The 21,374-nt window shown below is 45.1% G+C and overlaps 1 protein-coding gene across 3 annotated transcripts in view; it reads left to right on the top strand.

The window, feature by feature from the left end:
• The window catches only part of CLIP1 (CAP-Gly domain containing linker protein 1), a 128,126-nt gene that overhangs the window by 62,392 nt on the left and 44,360 nt on the right, over positions 1-21,374 (top strand). For 2 of the 3 annotated variants that reach the window (XM_075533843.1, XM_075533842.1), the window contains exons 6-11: positions 1,937-2,134; positions 2,726-2,829; positions 5,106-5,166; positions 14,816-15,760; positions 17,212-17,328; positions 19,349-19,406. In XM_075533843.1, coding sequence (XP_075389958.1) covers positions 1,937-2,134; positions 2,726-2,829; positions 5,106-5,166; positions 14,816-15,760; positions 17,212-17,328; positions 19,349-19,406 — 1,483 coding nt within the window. Of the gene's footprint in view, positions 1-1,936; positions 2,135-2,725; positions 2,830-5,105; positions 5,167-6,855; positions 6,889-9,997; positions 10,103-14,815; positions 15,761-17,211; positions 17,329-19,348; positions 19,407-21,374 lie in introns of all 3 variants that reach the window. The other variant, XM_075533841.1, reaches the window with a different exon arrangement.

Genomic DNA, 21,374 nt, shown 5'->3' on the forward strand with positions numbered 1-21,374 from the left:
GGATAAGTGAAATGTGAAGGAAAAGATGCGAAGGTAAGGGAGCGGGGAGACTAGTGAATGGAAGCAGAACATCTCGATCAGGAAAAGTGAGAGCGTTCACTTATTGTGGCCTATGCAATCAATGCCCGTGAGTCACTTGCACAGAAATTATCTGGGGGAACCTAAACAGCGGTGTCAACTTTCACAGAGAACATAGCAAAATAGTCTTTTGCAAAAGAGAAAAGACCTAACTGTGAAAGGTCACTGGGACTTTAAAGAATGAGAAGTGTTACCCTGGTTTCCTGTGCCTCCTTGGTATTTGCACAGCACCCTCCAACTCACCTGGCCAAGATGTGATGTTGACACAAGCAATGCTGTACTACTGGACACGGACGCGGACTTGCCCTGCATGTCCCCTGAAAATTTACATTTGGCTCAGCGCCCTTGTCTACTACAGTGCTTTGGGGAGTCCCTGTACCTTGTTTGGGAACCTTAAATTTAGTATTTTCAGGAGTAAGTTAGTAAGACAAAGTCTAATTTAGCCATATAATGAAATTGGAAGTGGAAGACCAGATGGTGAAAAGACAGCAGTGCCCCCACCCCATCCCCCACCCCGCACACCAGTCTGTGTAAGTAAGTGAAGAAGTCTCACTAAATAGCGACCGCCAAGGACAGTGCTGATTCCATTGGGCTCCTTTACTCATGCAGTTATCAGACTGCCTAATGACTAATTGATGAAAGGGAGTAGTGTAAGGTAGACTGATTAGGAGAAGAGCATTCAGGCGGCAAATGGGGCTGTGATTGCTGCCTATGATGAAGCTGAACTGACATCAGGCCACGGAGTAAAAGGCTGGGGACAATGATGCTAATGAATGAAGCCTCTTCCGAAGCCTCCCTCCGGCCTCTGGAGCCCCCTGTGGAAGAGAGATTATTCAACCTGCTGAATGTCCGGTGAACGTTTCTCAGGGTGTTGAGGGTGTTAGGTTGACAATTACTTTCCATGACACTCCATTGCAAGCTGGAGGGATGAAGCATGTGAGGCCCTGAAGACCAACAGATGGCCGCACGGAAGCTTCTCTCTCTGTCCCTCTTTCCTGCCTGTCTCTTTCTACCCCGCCATCTTGTTTTCCCAAGTCTCTCTCCATTATTTCTCTTCCTTCATCTGTCTTCTCTGTTTCTCTCATCCTAGTGTCGTCCCCCCACCCCCTTCTCTCCAAATCTTCCTTTTTATTATGTGTAGACAGCCCCAAAGATACTCTTTCTGAACCTCTGGCGTTCAGCCACATTCTTGATCTCTGCTATGTAAACCTCTCTGGTGATTGGGATTCCTGGTGACCTCACCCGTGCCTTTTGTGTTGAAAGAAAGATGAAGGAAATCCCGACAAAGATCCAGCTATTTAATCAAGCAAAGGAAGGCTTGTGATGCTAAGGGACACCCTTATATACGAAAGTATCAAGAAGCTTAAGAAGGTGGGGAAAAGTTGAAGGCTCAAAAGATTGGCCAGAATGTCATAGCAAGAAGCTATGTATTCATGAAGCTCAGGCAGAAATGCAGTTTTGAGACCCTTGCTAAGTGGTCTCCATGGGGGGGTTTTCCTAGACTTCAGGAAGGTCATGCCACCTGAACAGAGGGTGACTTTGATATGATGCCTGCATTCTCCTTCCAAACACCTTCCTGGCTGTTCCCTGACCTCTTCACATTGTTTGCTTGTTTCATGACCTCTTTACATGTGTGATCGTTCCGTCACCTCTTTACTTTGGTTCTGTGTGAAATTTACTTACAGTGACCAAATGCTTCCTTGTGTCTTGGTGACAAGCTTTTTCTAGTAATGGGCAAGCCTATGAGCTGGGGCCGCCTTGTGCTTTGCTGAGGAGCCGCCTGCCATGCATGCTTCGCTCCCTCCCTGCTTTCCCTGATAGCATCATTGCCCTTCACGTCTTTAACTTTCCTTTGCAGTTGACTGAAACCTCCTCCCGGTACGCCAGGAAGATCTCCGGCACCACTGCCCTCCAAGAGGCCCTGAAGGAGAAGCAGCAGCACATTGAGCAGCTGCTGGCTGAACGGGATCTAGAGAGGGCGGAGGTGGCCAAGGCCACGAGCCACGTGGGGGAGATAGAGCAGGAGCTAGCTCTGGCTCGGGATGGACACGATCAGGTGAAGTCTGGCACTGGTCTTGTGGTGATGGTGATGGTGATGGTTTTTAAGTTGAGCAAGGAGGTCGAAAGGCAAGCCTGGTGCTTGGAGCTGGGCAGCCAGTCTTGAGAGTACTAGAAAATAGGTGTGCATTTCCCTGCTGGGATGGTCTGAAAGTTCTGTCCCATGGTACCACGTTTCCATCCTCCTAAAGAAGTTTTGTTCTTCTTGATTTGACTGTAGTCCTTTGGTGTGTATGTCCAGAGCCTGTTTGTGTTAGGCCAACTTGTTTACTAGATCTTAGCTGTGACACAAATCCCGTTTTGTAGATTACCCTTTATATGTGTTTCAGTCTCAAAAACAACAACCACAAAAAGTTGTTTTTACATTGCTTTACACTGTTGCTCTCACTGTGTGGTTTTTCATCGTCTCGCTTCCAGGAAAGCTGCTGAGGGAAGCCCATTAATGGTCACATAGAGCATTTGAATGTGGAAAGGTTTTAGAGTAATGCCAACCCATCATGGTACCACTTAGCTGTAGCCTTTTGGAGGTATCCCTGGGCCTGTGTGTGGGCCCGAACGTGCCCCTCATTGCCGTCCATGTTTTCCCCAGCACGTCCTGGAATTGGAGGCCAAGATGGACCAGCTGCGAACAATGGTGGAGGCGGCTGACAGGGAGAAGGTGGAGCTTCTCAATCAGCTCGAAGAGGAGAAAAGGTGACCCCGTGCTAACTTCCTTGGTGCATGTGTGGACTTTTTCTTTTCTTAGGAAACATTTCTTGTTAACACCCTTGTGATATCAACCCACAGAGCCAGGGGGGATGACTTGATCTCTGTGGGTAGCAGAAATTGGGAGGATTTGCTCTGCTTTCGCTTTTTTTTTTTTTCCCTTTAAGAGACAGACTCTTCCAAACCTGAACACATGTCTATTCTTTTTAAAAAAAAATAATTTTATTGGGGCTCATACAACTCTTTATCACAATCCTTACATACATCAATTGAGTAAAGCACCTTTATACATTCACTGCCCTCATTCTCAAAATTTGCCTTCCGCTTGGGTTCCTGGAATCAGCTCATTTTTCTGTTTTCCCTCCCCCTCCCTCTCCGCTCCCCTCTCCCTCATGAACCCTTAATAATTTATAAATTATTATTTTATCTTATCTTACACTGCCCAGCCTCTTCCTTCACCCACTTTCCTGTTGTCCATCCCCAGAGGGGAGGTTATATGTAGATCCCCGAGATTGATTACCCCTTTCTATCCCCCCTTCCCTCCCGGTATTGCCACTCTCACCGTTGGTCCTGAGGGGTTCATCTGTCCTAGATTCCTTGTGTTTCCAGATCCCAACTGTACCACTGTGCATCCTCTGGTCTAACCAGGTCCACAAGGTAGAATTGGGATCATGATAGTTGGGGGGCACATGTCTATTCTTTAGCTTCTGTGTATCAGGCATCCTCTTGAGCATGGCCTTGGTATCGCAAACCCAGCTTTACCTAGAGCTGTGTGTGGTGAGAGGATATTACAGGTCTGAGCCCACTAGCATTTACCAAGCATCTGCCATGTATCTCAGGGACTTGTACTGCCAAGTGGGTGATACAAAGTTCCCGCTCTTGAGAAATTCTGTACATTAGGAAAGCAAAACTCTCCTATGATCAATGATTTGAGAGTTTGTCCAGACAGAACAAAACCAAGTGCTGAATTATGTGAGCTAGCAAAAAGTGGGGTTTATTGGAGCAATGAACAAAATGCCTGCTAAGAAACCGTCTCAACAAGCCTGGAGTCTGGGAGACTTGTCTTCCAGTTCATTGATTGCCATCTTCTGCCCCTTCTGAGAGCAGTGACACACTGCAATAATTAATCTAGTGTTCATGGATGCTCGGGACGGTCATACCAACCACAGGTGAGTAGCAAGGGGTGCCGTGAAGGTGTACTGTGAGTTTTTCCAGGGAGGTTACTTTATGTTTGAGGGAGAAAGCTTTCCACAGGAAACTCCTCGTAGGCTGAAAGTGGCTTTGGCTGACTTCATTTCAGCATTCCTGAAACACGAACTCTAGGGTCAGATCTTGTTTGTTTATTTTTTGTTGTGATTTGGGTAAAAGCTCAGAGCAGGTTGGTTTCCCCGCTCCAGAGTTCGTACACTGATTCTTTCGTGACAGTGACTGCATTCCACTGAGTGTCACAGCTCTCTTCCCATTCCTTCCCTGCCTTTGTCGTTTCCGTTTCCGCCCTCCACCTCTGCTTTACCTCAGCTTTACCTCTCTGCAGGTGCCCTCTCCCCCCCCCCCCCAGTCTGGTCTTGTCTTGCTAACACCAGAGATTTTAAATTTGAAAACAATGCGCATTTTAGAATTAAGGAAAGAGTCTTGATTCTGTCTCCTACTATATTCCCCCTCACTCTCACCCCACCCTCCAAAAAATCAGTGCCAACCCATTCTCCCAGTCTGGGAGCAAGCAGGTACTGTTGGTGGAGAGGCAGCCTGCCAGCTTGGGTCTAACCTGGTACCTAGGGCTTTAAAAAGTTCCTGGACAAATAGAATTGAGAAAGAATGGAATTTTTCCATGAACTTTTGGAAGCTGCCTTGTATGTGTCCTTTCTTACCCTAAGATATCTGGCATAGGGTGATGTAGAGAGACGTTTTCTGTACCACCCCATTCCCTGTCTCCAATTAAAGAGAAGAACACCTATGAACTTGAACCCTCGAACCTTTTCCCCTCAGGCTGACCTTGTTTGAGGTCTCTTCTCATGCTTGTGATTGTGGGCCCGCTGATTCTTCTGAACCCTTAGCAGTAGCTGGCTGAAACTGGCGTCTCCTCAGTAATTAGGGTGGAGCTCCTAGAGGACTGTTTTCTTGGTCTATACAGTGTTTCTCTCCACTTCTCTTGCTCCTGATCTTCAGCTGAGTTTCACTAGGGTATTGCTTATTCTTTTTTTTTAAATAAGAAGACATGTTATTTAATTACTTGCTAAATGCTTGGTTTGGCTTTGAATCCACAGGAAAGTTGAGGATCTTCAGTTCCGTGTTGAGGAAGAATCCATTACCAAAGGCGATCTTGAGGTAAAACCCCTCCGGCTCTAAAGCTTTCCTGGTGCCGCTGTTGAGACATGGGGGCTGGGCAGGAAAGTACAGGCAGTCCCAGTTACCAACAGGAGTTAGGAACCAACCTCCAGAAAGCCCGTAACCAACACATAACCCTTCAACTTTGTGACACATGTCAAAGAATTATTATTACTGTTATTAAGTGAAAGATGGTTTTCTGTATCTGGAAGTGTTCCTGAAATGTTCTTACTAACAAGTTTATGGGGGATAAAAAGATAATGGCCTTTTCCCATGAGCCCCCTGGAAGCCCTCTCAGATGCCAAGACAGACATTTGAGTAACTGATGCTAGAGAACCTACTTAACCGTTCCCTACAAATTTTACTTAGAGACAGCCTAAGAGAGGAACTCTCTCATAACCTGGGGACTGCCTGTAGCTGTGCCACCCGGGATGTGTGGCCAGATCAGAGGGCAGGAGTGGGGCATCCCCAGCCCCTCTGGCCCTCTGGGGTGTGGGCACTGCTGGGCCAAGGGCATGGTGCCAACATGGGAGCCTGGCCCTATTGTGTTCTTCTGCAGAGGGAAATCGCCACGACTTTCTTTTTCTGCTTCAAAATGGAGAACCATGAATGGGTTGAACTCAGTCATACACCTGACAGTGCATCTCCTGAGAATGCAGAACAGCCTGCCTGAGAATGCAGTTCCTGTTCGAGGATCACAAACCGATCTCACAACTTATTTCCCATAATCCTTAACAAAACCCCTGACTTTATCTCAGCTTTGCTTTTCATGTGAGCAGGAGATGTCTCCTCTCTCTGTGTAAAAGAGATCAGTACAAGGGGGCTTCAAAAAGCACGTGGGAAAAGAAATCCATTATCTTTTCATTTAATTTTTCCGGGAACTTTTTGAAGCCCTGTCTATGTACTAGTAGTTGATTTTTTTAAGCAATTATAAGAGCAAAAAGCAATTTTTATTTCAATTTATTTTAGTTGTGAGGCATATCTGAATTCATCGAGATTTCCTTTTAGCGTACGATTTCTCGACTACTATTCATGTTAAATTTTTAATTGGAATCTACAATTAAAGTGATTTCCATGCTTTTGAAGCACTGTTAGGTGTATGACCATATGAACTGTTTAATTTTCCAAATTATGCAGACTTTTGGTTCTTTAATATGTGCGTAAAAACGGACCCTCTTGTACAGTTCTAAGAATATCCATTTTTGATACTATTAGAGTTTCAGGGGATATTGACTGTTCACACAGTGCTTAAATTTTGGGGACCATTCTAAAACAGGAGCTTTAATTTTTTTTATGGTTAATAGAGTAAAGGGAACATTTCTGATCTGTAGAGGACCCAGGATTCAATAGATGATTAATGATTTAATACCATCTTTGCTCATTTCATATACAGTCATATTCTTTTAGTTGGTTTCTGTGTTGTTCTCATCCATTTAAACCCCATCCCCCACCCCCCAAAGACTCATTAGAAGTTTCCTGTCATCGTCTAATTCATATGAGATATGGTCTTGGGTGTTGGGGGCAAGGGACATGAAGTAAAAAGAGTTACATCAGCACCAAGCTAGTATAGTCTGTCTGATAAACTTACTTGCAATTAATCAAACAAAGTAATCTTGAAATACTAACGGATATTGGAAGCTTAGTGGAATCTCCTTTTTGTTTTTAATTTTTTTATTTTTTCACTGATAGCAAAAGAGCCTGATTTCTGAAGATCCTGAGAATGTAAGAGGGTGCTTTCCCATGTGGTTGCCTCCCTTGTTAACAGAGACCGATGACAGATTAAAATGCTTATTGATACACTCAAATACTAACTATGTACGTTGACGTTGGGATGTTGGCCTTAATATTTCTGTGCATGTGGCTTTCAAAGCAGTTACCTTTGTATCCTGGAGAAATTGTACCTAATGACTAAGCTCCATAAATTCATGTGTTTAACAAGTAGGAAAAATTTATAAAAGACTTTTATCGAAAAGGAAAAAACAAAACTATTTAGGGGTCTAGCCTCCTTTAGTTAATTCACTGTGTATTTTAATTTTATAATTTGTCGTAAAGAAATGCTAACTCACAGAAGCATAAAATGTACTAGCTGAAGGAGTTAGAGAATTTTTGAGCGAGGATTCCCAAGTTCTCTTCTTGTATTTCCCTTGCTGCCAAGAGGGTATTGAAATTCCCAGCACCCATTGCCTTTTCTGCAAGCTCCCCCTGCTGGCCAGTTTGACCCATGCACCTGATGAGAAATTCCAACTTGATTCGTGCCTACAGTTGTGATGTCGAGTCCATCCTAACCCATAGAGGCCCTGTGTGACTAAGTAGAATGGCTCTTCGCAGGCTATCCTGACAGGAGCAGGCTACCAGACCATTTCTCCTCAGACCCCTAAGGAGGTCCAAACTCCTGACCTTGCAGTTAGCAGCCTGCCTCTTAACCATTGCCCATCAGGATCCATTCCCTACAACGTGAAACAAGAAGCTGGCATTGTCTAGTGAAGACGCTACACTGTCTCTTTAAATGTATTACTGTTGAAGTGAGACTTTCCGGTGCTTCTAGGCCTATCCGGTTTTTCTTTGCCTCCCTCCCTCCCTCTGCTCAATGCCAACAACCACCGCAGCCCTTCCTCACCAGAGTGGCCTGAACGCACTGCCCCAGATGTCCCCAGTAGCGGCACAGTGAAAAGGTTCTAAAATGTGCTTGCTTGCATTGAGCCATCACCAGGGAACAAAATGAACATCAAGCACGACGTCTTTTCCCACCTTTCTTGGCAGCTGACTGAAAACTCAGACTGAACTTTAAAACCAGACAAGTCTGAATTCAAGGGCTCCCTTTTTGTGACTCTCCTCCCCTGCACAGGCTTCCCTGCCCCGTGTTGGTCTGCATGGGCTCTTTCTTCTGCCTCTTGGCCCCTGCAGAGCCTCAGCTTCCTTCTCCACTCCTCCGGGGGCGAGAGGAGGGCCATGCCCTTCATGAATTCGTAGTCCCTGGTATGGTCTGCTATGGGGTCCCAAGCCCCCTTCTGGATGACCATTCACACAGCACTGTGGGGACACCTCTCAGTGAGCAAGCTCTCTGAAGGAGGAGAAGGTCCGGTTGCTTGGGCAACAACTTGTTCTCTGGAAATACGAGGGAAGTTGGTGGGGAGATACCATTACATGTAAATTCTGTTTTTCCATAACTTTCTGAAGCCACCTCCTGCTGGCCTTTCACCCCAAGGAGAAGAGGAGAAGAAAGGTTCCATTGGCTTTGGCTGCTCGCTGTTTGTTTGGGATTTGGGTCCTGAGGCTGAGACCCCTGTTCTGTAGATCTGGATTGGATTCTTCTCTTGTCAGAGAAGATTCATTCATTCATGTCGTTTATCTATTGAACATAGGACCTCGGGGACGACCCAAACAATCAGGTCTGGGATTTTCACTCCGTTATTTTTGTTGACTATAAAGAACTAAGAAGGTGACAATTTTCCTCTATTTTTGGTTTCCTTTATCACATGCCCCCGATGGGTTTTACTTGGCTCATAAGCAACGTGAGAGCCTGGAGACAATGAAGCCACCCCTGAGTAGCAGAATGAGTGCAGGTGCTCATTACATGGCCGCTTCTTCACAGGCTCGCACTGGCCCAGCCTGCATTGTTCAGAGTCCGCAGTTATAATCTCATGGCCCCTAATTATGGCAACTGGGTGATCAAACTCGGGAAGGTTGTACAGTGATGATACCAATGCAAGTCACTGGCCGCTGCTAAGGGCAACAGGTTAATATGGTCTGTCAGCTGACTATGCTGACCAGACCCTCTTGGGTCAGAGAGGTGGATGAGGACTACTGTCTAGATGGATTACTCCAAACTGGCGCTCCTGCTGCACTCAGACCTGTTAGAGAGCACCTCTGGGGTTTTCCCTCTGGTTGCGGATGAGGCCATGATGTTGGGCGCTAGCCAAGATCTGTGTTGGCCCACCCTTGGCTCTCACCAGCCCTTCGGGCTGTCAGGCCAACTCACACCTTTGAAGGAGCTGGCAAGACTTCCTTCATCTCTGGGTGAAAATAGTAAGCCCCCTGCCATCTCTAGCTCAGTTTTTCTCTGCTCAACTCTGACTGGCTGGCTTCAGAGATGGAGGCTGTGGAGGGTAGTTTTCAAATTCTTTTCTCAGTAAATCTGATTTGTGTCCCCCACCACCCTATGACAAATAACGGCCTCTTGACGACTGACCTGCCGCAGATGAGTCCTTTGCCTAGACTCCTGGGCCTTTCTCACTGAGGGTCAGCCAAGACCATGGGGGTGAGTTTCCTCAGCTCCACTTGTTAGGCTCCTCCTGCAGGCTTAAGTACCTGACCTGTGTTCATATTGAATCGTCTGCCAAGCTCAAAGGGTGTCTCTCACACTGTTCAGATTTCGAGTTGCTAGCAATGATCATCCAGGGGGACAGTCTCCGTGAAGTCACTGAGCCGTGGCTTATGCATTCACGTTTCATGGTTGTTGTGGGAGGTGGGGAAATGACAGTGTAGAGGAGTATTAACGATTCTAATTTGTGCTGGTCAACCTCACTCATAGATATCACTGACATTTGGCTGCATGCATCTGCCACCTTTCATCTGCCGCCTGTGTTCTCCATCTGCTCTTTCAGTAGACTAGCCCTTCTCCCTGCCCACCATTATCCTTGTGTCTACAGCGTTTGTCCTCACCCTAGCCTCTTCATCCCATCGCCATCCTCCTCCTCTCTCCATTGTCCCCTTTGGTCATCCTCTGGCGGAAGGTACCGGTGGCTCAGCCTGCATGCTGCGCGCTCTCCTCTCGTGCTGGCGTGTGATGGTGGCACTGTTGTGTTCTCTTCCTCTTCCTTTTTACTAACAGACGCAGACCAAACTGGAGCATGCCCGCATTAAGGAGCTTGAACAGAGCCTGCTCTTTGAAAAGACCAAAGCTGACAAACTTCAGAGGGAGTTAGAAGACACTAGGGTAATGGTTTTCACTATTTAATGACACAGACCCATGTGTGTGAATGGTGGACACCGTGGGTGATGTGCCCTATCGGGTGGCCCGACCTTGAACCTGACCTCGGGTTCCACCTGAGTTTGGTCTTGGAGTTGTCCTGATGTTTGTGAGCTTAGGCTGCTGGGTAGATAATCTTTTATATCAAATTGTGCATCAGCTGTAAAGATGCCTGCCCTTGGTTAACTGAAGCTGAGAGTAGAAACAGGCCGGCTTCGTCGGTGGCACGGACCTCCAGGACCGCCGTTGAGGTGCTCTGTGTGAATACCTGAAAGTGCATTTCTGCAGTCTGCCACTGGCACTCAGTTGCCCCTTTGCTCTCCCCACCCTGGCTGCTGCTTTTTCGAAATTGTCCTGTGTTCGCCTTGTGTGATGGTAGCTCTCCTTCCCTGCCCTCTTCCCTGGCCTCTTGGGAGAAGAGGACTGAGGCACTGGCTTTTTAAAATGAGACTTAAGGACCTTCTTTCCAGGTATTTCTTCCCCTTGTTCCCAGTCCCTCGTTGCATCTCCCTCCTTCTGTTCCCCCAGAAGTTGCAGTCTCGGTGGTCAGGAAGGAAGGGTGTATAGGGAGCAGAATGGCTTCTTCCCGCTGAGAACTCACTGAGTGGCCCCAGGAGCCAGTGTGGTAGAGCTGTCTCAGTGGACTTACATATTAAAAGCACTGTGATGGAGTGCTTGCTTCATGCAAGGCATTGTTCTAAGCGCTTTACAAGAGTTGAGTCAGTTCCAGTTCCTAGCGCCCTCATAAGGTAGAGTAGGACCCTGTAGCATCCCAAAGATGCCATCATTATAGACACAGATTGCAATAGCTTTCTTCTGTGGAGCAACTGGTGTGTTTAAATGGGCAGCGTTTTACGTAGCAGCTGAGCGCATAATCCCAGGGCCATCAGGGCTCCCACTGAGGTGCTGCTGCCTACCACCATTGAGACATTCAGAACTCAGCAACCCTATAGGCCAGAATAAAACTGTTCCTTTGGGTGTGGGAGACTAAATCTTTATGGGAGCAGACAGTCTTATTTTGATCCCATAGAGTGGCTACTGGGTTTGAACTGCTGACCTTTAGGGTAGCAGCCCAACGGGTAACCACTAAGCCATCAGGCCCTTTCACTGAGGCACCGAAACAAAACACCTGACTGCCAGCAGGTCAGTTCTGACTCCTAGTGGCCCTATAGGGCAGAGTAGAACTGCCCCCGTGATTTCCCGGGACGATTGCTCTTTATGGGAGCAGAAAGCCTGGTCTTTGTCCTCTGGAACTGGCTAGTGCTTTGGAACTACTGACCTTGTGGTAGGAGCCCAGTGCATAGCCACTCCGCCACCAGAACTCATTCAGTGAGTATAAGCCAACCAACTATTAGCCCAGGCACCTAATTGTACCGCCAAAATGGCATTAAAAATGTGCTGAAAAAACTCGGCTCATACACAAGTATATATGGTACTTTGCCCAAGGTAACCACAGAGAAGCCCGATTTCCATCCAGGGCTCATGGCTCCAGAGACTGCCTTTCCCCACAGCAGAAATGTGTCCATTGTGGATGTAGTTATGCACACAGGTATAGGTGTATGCATTAAATCATGACTGTGACTGCCCTCCGCTGCACTGCCCAGATCTTAGCTTCAAAGTTTGAAAAATCACTCTGCCATAGACCAGATTTGGGATCCAGTTTTTTTTCCCCTTGGAATTATCAGTAATTTTAGATACTTCCATTGTTGCGAAATCACTGACCAATCTAAAGCATTTCAGTAAGATTTCTCTTCATTCTAAGTGTTTATTTTTAAGAAGAAGAAAAATGTCCGCAGCTTGGAAACTAAAGAGCCCCCTGTTGTATTTGGCACCCAGTGAAGGGGAAGTGTGGTTGTCAGTGCTGTCTGTGTGACCTGGAAGGCAAAGACTTGATCTAGGAAGTAAAAAGAACCGATGTGATTGCATTCCTTTGGGGTGACCATCGAAAGAGGACTCTCTTTTCTTTCTTTTTTTAAAAATGAACTCTTCTGTATCATAGCGTTGTGAGTGAGTACCTTTGATTTTTGTTTTCTTTTGCGGATAAGAAGGCACCTGTTCACAGCAGGGCTTATCCAAGTCGCTGAGATTCAAACTGCTGTCTTTCTGTAATAAGCAGTGCCTGCTCTAGACCCGCCCTCTTCCTCTCCCAAGTGGTGCATCCCTTTTTGGAAGCACTTTAGAATTCCTTTGAGGAGCCCTGGTAGCACAGTGATTAAGAGCTAGACTGCTAACCAAAACCTCCGGAGGGGTGGGGTGGGGTGGGGAAGACACCCACCAGTTGCTCCCCTGGGAGAAAGATGTACTAGTCTGTTGTCTGTAAGAATTCACAGCCCTGGAAGCCCCAGGTGGCCGTTCTATTCTGTCCTTAGGGTCGCTATGAGTCAGAGTCCGTTCCACAGTCGTGAATTTCTTTTGTTTTTCTCCCTTTTTCTACAGAATTCTTATAGGGCAAGCCATTCCATTTGTGGACAGGACTTGGGACCCTAACGATATTAGCAAGAACAAGAATTGGAGCCTGCCTCATAGGGCATAGGCTCAGGAATCAGGAAGCAATAGTTCTGGGAAATACTATACAAAGGAGAGTCATACCATTATTTATTATATTTCCCATTTTCTCAGTTTGACTGCTGTGTGATTAAGAAATACTGTCCTACTGGGTTGGAGATTTCCCCTCTGTATTATAGACCTTGCAGCAGTAGCATTCTGTACCTTATTACATCATGGGAGACGTAGACTCCCCTCCCCAGAGACAAATAGAACAAATGAATCATCTTTCTATATTATAGACCTTGCAGCAGTAGCATTCTGTACCTATGACATCATGAGAGACTTAGACTCCCCTCCCCAGAGACAAATAGAACGAACGAGTCATCGTCTTTAAGCCTCTTGCACCATGAGTTCTGTCAGCTCGGAATTCTGAGTGGCTTGGCTCTGTAGGTTTGGAAATTTAAGTGCTTGCTTCTCTTTGCTTGCGGTCTTTTTGGTCGCCATCAGTGTCCTAGCCTGTAAGCAGGCAGAGGATTTAGGAGCTGTATGTATGTTCTGTCCTGGTAAAAGGCAGTATGGGTGAGTCCCTTGAAATCCGGGACTCACTGTTTTCTTGTGTTTACTCCTGTTTCCTTCTGTTCTCAGGTTAGTCACATGATTAATTTTCATGCTGGGAGCGACCATTGTTCAGGTATTCTGTGTACTACACTGATTGCTTAGCTGATAGGGGTGTTAGGTGCTCTTGAGTTGGTTCCGATTCACAGCGAGCTACCTTATGCACAACGGAATGAAATGCTGCCGGGTCCTGCGCCATCCTCACAAATGTTGTGTTTGAGCCCATTGTTGCAGCCACTGTGTCAATCCATCTCGTCAAGGGTCTCCCTCTTTTGCTTTGACCATCTCTGCTTTAGGAGAGGGAAATACTTTTCTTAGAAGGATTGGACCCAGGTCAGGAAAGTATTTCTTCTAGCCCTGAGACATGTGTTTAAAAGAACAGCAGTAGCTTGCTAGGCCTTACTCCAGAGCTCACATAGGATCAAAAGACCTGGGAGTACCTGGGAATCTGCATTTTGAACATACCTCCCATGTGACTAGTGTGCACACACTGAAGTCTGAGAACTACTGGGTTCGGGGTCCAAGATGTGTGCATCAGAATGCTGAGAGAATTAGAGGAGGGAGAATCTGGGTGAGAGACTTATGTATAACTACAGGTAAGTAACCATCTTTATCTTTTTTTAAGTTAATAAATTATTTTTCCATCATCTATAGATGATAGTTAACTTACTGGAATATCTATCTGGTAGGTCATTTAAGGTCTTTCATAGTAGCTTGATCGAATCAGCATTTATAATTTAAAATATTCTGGTATCCATGGTAACTCTTGATAGTTTAAAAAGGAACAGTTGAAGTTAGTTTTATTAATATGTTCAGCTTAACACCGTATATATAAAATAGTCTTTTAAATACATAATCGATATAAAAATTACTAACAAGACACTTCACATTCTGACTTTCCTACATCTTGAAAATATGCTATGTCTTGTTGGTTAAAATGACTTCATGCCTTTTAAAAATTGGAACTGAAAAAAGAGGGGAAAATGCTTTTTTACTCTTGGAGTGTGCCTCCTGTAAGGTAAATTGTGCTTCATGTGCTTCGCAGCCAGCTGTGGCTCCTGCCTCAGTACTAGCTGGCATGACTCTGTAAGGTCACCTCCACCAGACAGAGCAGCGTGGACACTTCCTGGTGCAGGTGGGCCAGCACTGTAGGGAGTACTCTGCCTGCCGAGAGACAGCTACCCCTGAGAACTTGAACTTCACTGTTTCTGTGAATGTATAACCAGCTCATGGGCACAGGAGTGATTTAAATGTCTTTAGAGGAAAAATAAAACTGTATTCGTCTACATTCCTTGAGCATCTTAGAATGGTGGGACTTTTCCAAAGGTGGTGATTTTGAGTAGAGTTGCCAGAATTGGCCTTACAACATTATTTGCAGTTACAGATCCATTATCATGTTCTGACTAGTTTGGTGTGCGAGATAAGGGGGTCCATATTAAGATCTTTGGGGTTAAAATAAATAAGGTAAAATAAAAGGCTCTTCGGGGTTAAAGAAAAGGCTCTTTGCGGTTAAAGAAAATCATTATGAATCAAGTTCTCGTTCAGTAGCTCGCTTCTTGTTTGGACTGTTGTTCATAGGTGGCGACCGTGTCTGAGAAGTCTCGCATCATGGAGCTAGAAAAAGACCTGGCGCTGAGAGCACAGGAGGTGGCCGAGCTCCGGAGAAGGCTCGAGTCCAGTAAACCCGCGGGTGATGTGGATATGTCACTTTCCCTTCTGCAAGAGATAAGCTCTTTGCAAGAAAAGTTGGACGTCCTCCACACTGACCACCAGAAAGAAATAGCTGCTCTCAAGGAGCACTTGGGAGTCCGCGAAGAAACACACCAGAAGGAGGTCAAGGCCCTACGCACCGCAGCAGAGAAGCTTTCCAAAGAGAACGAGTCGCTGAAAAGCAAGCTCGGTCACGCCAACAAGGAGAACTCCGATGTGATAGCTCTGTGGAAGTCCAAGCTGGAGACCGCCATCGCCTCCCACCAGCAAGCCATGGAGGAGCTGAAGGTGTCCTTTAGCAAGGGGGTCGGCGCGGAGACGGCAGAGCTGGCAGAGTTAAAAACACAGATAGATAAACTGAGACTAGATTACCAACATGAGATCGAAAATTTGCAGAACCAGCAAGATTCTGAACGGTCGGCGCATGTGAAAGAGATAGAAGCCTTACGGGCTCATCTGATGAAAGTCATTAAAGAAAAGGACAACAGCCTGGAAGCCATGAAATCGAAGCTGGACAGAGCCGAAGACCAGCATCTAGTTGAAATGGAAGACACGTTAAACAAATTGCAGGAAGCAGAAATAAAGGTAAAGGAGCTAGAGGTACTGCAAGCCAGATGCAGTGAACAAACCAAGGTTATTGATAATTTTACATCACAGCTCAAGGCTACCGAAGAGAAGCTCTCGGATTTTGATGCGCTTCAGAAAGCCAGTTCTGAAGGTAAATCGGAACTCGAGACACTTAGACAGCAGCTCGAGGCAGCCACGAATCAAATTAAAAATTTAGAGCTGGAGAGGAACGCTGAGAGTGGCAAGGTTTGTATAGACGTCTTCCATCTTTTTGTTTTCCATTTACTGTTCTCCTTTTGCATTCTATATTATTTTTGAGTTGAAGGAATTCATCTTCCAAGTTCCTGATTGAATTAAAACAAATGGTTTGTTTTTAACAAATTTCCCAGTTGAGTATAGTATCTTCTGAATATATGGAATATGGTCTCATCCGATGAGTTTAGAGAAAATATTTCACCTGAGAATCAATTTTGGATATTGTTTTTCTATTGGTCACATTATCGATTCCTGTATCCCTGGGTTATATACTCTGATTTCCTGTCTAAGCTTGCTTCCAGGCTATAATCTGTTTTTAAGATGGAGCACTCTTTACATTGATGATAGTGAGTTCAAGGTAAATGAATGAATGAAAACAAGTGATAGAAACTTACAGGATCATCTGCTTCTTCCCCACCTGCATAGTTGCCCTGCCTCTGGTTATACATAAAAGTAAATGGGGAACTCTTGAGTGCTACTTAACACCTACGACAGTGAATACTCACAGTAAATTCAGGGTAAGAGCTTGGAGTTCTTTTGACTCGCTGTTTCTATTTCCTAGGAGTTTTTCCTGTCCCATGCTGAGAAACCCATCGATTCCCGCCTTTTTAAAGAAAAGACTGAATAAGTGTGCTTTGATCAAGGCATAAAATGACTTAAAATCTTTACCATGTACATGATTTACTAGTCTTTTTAATGTCCTCTTCATTTCCCCAGTTGCCCTGCCTCTAGTTAGGAGCTGACCTTGGTGCGGAGTGTTCAGAAAGTTTTTCGAGAGAAGCTGCTCTGTTATCCAAGTAGCAGGGGTCCTGATGATTAAGCTGGGTTGAGATATGAGGACTGACAAACAAGCAGACCTTGCTGAGTTACTGTCATCCAAGATGACAGGCTGGTTACAGGAAGTTTGTCTCTGATCTCACTTGGTTCCCAAATACCAATCAAAACACAAAACATTAACATCATTAACATCAAGACTTGAGGGAAGCTAGGTTCAGGCAACTATTATCTAGTGGATTTCTAAAATGTATTGAAATACCAGAAAGCCTACCCCAGAGAACAGAAAATGGTGGTAACACAGGCAGCAAGTATCTGCCATCCAGTTCTTTAAAAAAAAATTCAAATCCAGAAAATGATAGTGCTCTAGTAGTTCATTGAAAAAGATAGACTTCGGCACTTCCTACTTTGGATCCTCCCAGTACCTTCAATTTCAGGCTCTTTTGGCTGTTTTAAAACTAGCCATTAGATGCCCATATTAGAACCGGCCATTTGAAAAGTTACCGTCGAATAGCAACCATTTGAAAACAAACACCATTTACCCGTGCCTCTCTTCTTCCCAGCTTTGTTTGGTTATGTTTGTTTCTCATGTTTTTGCATTTGTTTTACGTTTTCCCTCATTCATTTTGTTTCCCTTTTTCATTGTGTCACGTAACGCTGTGCGTTAGGCTAGTAGCATTTCCCGAGAGCTCCAGGGGAAAGAACTTATGCTTACTAACCTTCAGGAAAATTTGTGTGAAGTCAGTCAAGTGAAAGAGACCTTGGAGAAGGAGCTTCAGACCTTGGTAAGTACCTTTTGGGGATCCAGATCTCAGGCTTGTGGCGAGTTGTTCCTGCTGTAAAAGCCAGCGCCTCCACAGAGGAAAAAAATGAAATGTGGAGGCTGTTTGCTTTCTCCAGCTAATGCGCTGGAAAGTAGTGTTAGCAGTGTTCTAGCTGACAAACCCAAACTAGCAATAAAGGTGGGTATTACTTTTTGTCTTATTTTTAGCCCTCTGCCTCTGGAAAGACACTGCTTTTCTTATTGACGATCCATTGCTATTGAGTTGATTCCAACTCAGAGTGAGCCTCTAGGACAGGGGGCCTTTGCCCCACAGGGTTTCCAAAGGCTCATCTTTCTCCTGAGCACTGGTGGGTTCCAGCCAGTTTCATTAACAGCCCAACACTTACTGACCCACTCTGCCACCAGCGCTCCTTTCAGACCAGTTAGTCAGTCAAGGAGCAATCACAGGACCGTGGATCCAAGACCTCATCTAGGAAGACATGACTCTGCCATCTGCCCACTCACTTCAGGACTGTCCTCAAGCCAGCAAGCTGTCCTGGGTCACTAGTACCTCCCCTAGCGAGGCAGGCTGCTGTCTAGATAAGAGAATTCAAAAAATTCCTTCTTAGAAGTTGATTCTACCTCAGGAAATCACTTTTCCTTTCATACACGTCCTCTTTCCTCACTCCAGTGGTAAGCAATATCTTTCTTATCTTTCTGCTGTGCATCCTGCACCTCAAACACAAGCTGCATCCAGGCTGATAAGGCGGCTCGAGCAGTGTCAGTGACACCCACACTTTATGGAGAAGGAAAACCATGGGTCTCTGGAGGAACCAAATAGGATAACTGGTACCTTCAAGAGATCAGTGGTCTCAGCTCCTCCCTCCAGCCCCATTAGCCATTTGGGTGCTAACACCAGTGGTGATATAAAGGGTTTTTTCTTGTTTAATTGGAAGTATTCTAACTTTTCTAATTGTAAGTATATAGTTTACTGTCCACTGTGTTAGTCCCCATCCACACGTGCCTGTATGCATTTAAATTAATAAAACCGCATAGCATGTAGCTCCTCCTTTACGTTAGCAACATCTTACGTGCTCAGTAGCCGCATTTGTGACTTTCATATTGGACAGTCTTGTACTGAACATGTGCATCGCTCTAGAAAATTCTGTTGGACAACCCTGGTATATAAGGGGGTACCAAGAAGTTCACGGAACAATGGAACTCAAAGATGTGGAATTTTTAATGAGCTTTTTGGAAGCCTCCCTGTATAGTATTTCAGCTCTTTTTAGAGTAAAAGTTGGCCTGGCAGTCACTATTTTTGAAGTATGGCTTTCTCTAAGAAGATATTTTTTGAGTTTTGCTTAATTTTTCTGCCCTCTTCCCTACACTTTGGAATGCCTCTAAGTGTTCTGGAGAGAAAACAAGCCACCCTAGGTCTGGCTCTATGGATGGGTTCTGGGGACTTCTGATGTACATGCCCATCTTGTACAGAGCTAGCTAGAAGTAGCCATTTAGCCATGGTTGTGGCTTATCTAACCCAAAGTTCATCTCAGGCCACCCAGGGGAGAGGGCTTGTGACTCTTGGCCTCTGTTGTGTTGAAAGAAAAAAAAAATGACCCAGGCAGGGGTGGGGTTTGTGAGGAGACCTTGATGACGGTTGGTACACACAAGTCGGAGCATATCAATTTATAAAGTACCTGACACAGACTTCGATTCAAGACATTAAGCTCAGGTTACTCTCAGGTAGAGAAAAATCTAGACCTCTACTTACTTTCTCAAATGGATTTTGGAACGTGTGGAAAAAGAACATGAATGTAGGCATGCACATGCTTGTATTTACACATTTAAACGTGTATACATGCCTGCACACAAACATGCATAGGCATCCACACATGCATGTGTGCACAGATGATAGTAATTGTTAAGCGTACTTTTGTACGAATAAAGCAGAACCCGCAACCAAAAACAGTGTTTCCGGAAGGATAACTGGTAGTGAAGTCTTGAGATCTTTCTGTTCTGATCAGCCCGTTCTTTATCTTTAGAAAGAGAAGTTTGCTGCAGCTTCAGAGGAGGCGGTCTCTACTGAGAGAAGCATGCAAGGTACGTCTTAGTTTCTCAAGGTGAGCAAAGGGTTTTAGAGACTGTCCTGTTCTCAACTGCAAAGACAGATGCTACTTTTAGTCTAATTTCACCATCCTGGAAGTTCCCACAGCATAAAGGAATGCTGGACCTCATTGGCTCCCTGAAGTCTCAAACTCCCCACTAATTCTTTTAACTTAAGGCTTGTTCCATATTAAAATGTAAGTATAGTTGGGTAAAGTATTCCCGTGAATACTGAAGTCTTTGACAGTTAAAAAAAATTTTTTATTTAAAAAATCATTTTATTGGGGGCTCGTACAATCTTATATCCATCCATCCATCCATCCATCCATCGTGTCAAATACATTTGTATATTTATTGCCATCATTTTCAAAACATTTTCTGCTTGAGCCCTTAGTATCAGCTTCTCATTTTTTCTCCTTCCTTCCTTCCCCCCACCCTTCCTCCCTCCCTCATGAACCCTTGATAATTTATAAATTATTATTTTATTTCATGTCTTACACTGACCGATGTCTCCCTTCACCCACTTTTCTGTTGCCCACTCCCCTGGGAGGGGGTGGATCACTGTGATCCGTTTCCCTTCTCTCCTCACCTTCCCCTTATGCTCCTGGTATCTGGCCACTCTCATTATTGGTCCTGAGGGGTTTATCTGTCCTGGATTCCCTGTGTTTCCAGTTCTTATCTATACCCATGTCCATGCTCTGGTCTAGCCAGATTTGTAACGTAGAATTGGGGTCAAGATAGTGGGGGTGTGTTGGGGGTAGAAAGGATTAAAAACTAGAGGAAGGTTGTATATTTCATTGGTGCTATACTGCACCCTGACTGACTTGTCTCCTCCCCACAACCCTTCCATAAGAAGATATCTGTACTCCCCCTCATTCACAATGATGTGATTTTTTTTGTTCTGGGTCTTTGATGCCTGACACCTGATCCCATCGACATCTCATGATCACACAGGCTGGTGTGCTTCTTCCATGTGGGCTTCGTTGCTTCTAAGCTAGATGGCCACTTGTTTAACTTCAAGCCTTTAAGACCCCAGATGCTATATCTTTTGATAGCCAGGCACCATCAGCTTTCTTCACATTTGCATATGTACTCGCTTTGTCTTCTGCGATATTGTTTGGAAGGTGAACATCATGGAATGCCAGGTTAATAGAACAAAGTGTTCTTGCATTGAGGGAGTATTTGAATAGAGGCCCAATGTCCATCTGCTACCTTAATACTAAACCTATAAATATATGTACATAGATCTATTTCCCCATCATCATATATAAATGTATTTATATATAACATGCCTGTATTTAGACCTCTATAAATGCTCTTTGGCTCTAGTTCTTTCCTCTATTTCCTTTTATTTTCCTCTTGTCCCACTATCATGTTCAACCTTCATTTGGGTTTCAGTAGTTTCTCTCAGTTACATTGCCCTTCATCAAACCCTACCAGGCCTCCTACACCCTCCTCACCACCAATTTTAGATCACTTGTTGTTCCCTTGTCCCTGGGTTTGTTAGCACCCGCTTCCTTTCCCCTGTCTCTCCCTCTCCCATGTCCCCCCGAAACCATGGGTCCCATTGTTTCCTCCTCCAGATTGTTTATCCCACCTATCTTATCTAGATAGACCTGCAGAGATAATAATATGCAGAAAAACAAGACAGCAAAACAAAGCAAAGAAAGAAACAGCAACAACCAAAAAACCAACGACAAAAAAAGTCTATAAATAGTTCAAGGTGTTTGTTGACCTTTACAAGTGTTTTCTGGTCGAGTCTGATGGGGTGCCACCCTCTGGCCCCAAAGTCTATTTTTGGTATTCCCCAGGGACTTCATTGGTCTGCTCCCCTTACTGTTCTGTTACACACCCTTTGTGTTTTGCCTCAGTGTGGTGGGTCAGATTGGGCACAATTCCTGCACCATGTTTCCAGTGTTGTCCCCCACAGCGCGATGGGTCAGTGAGGGATGTCGTGTTTTCTGG

This window comes from Tenrec ecaudatus, chromosome 16 (assembly GCF_050624435.1).
Source record: "Tenrec ecaudatus isolate mTenEca1 chromosome 16, mTenEca1.hap1, whole genome shotgun sequence".
NCBI lineage: Eukaryota > Metazoa > Chordata > Mammalia > Afrosoricida > Tenrecidae > Tenrec > Tenrec ecaudatus.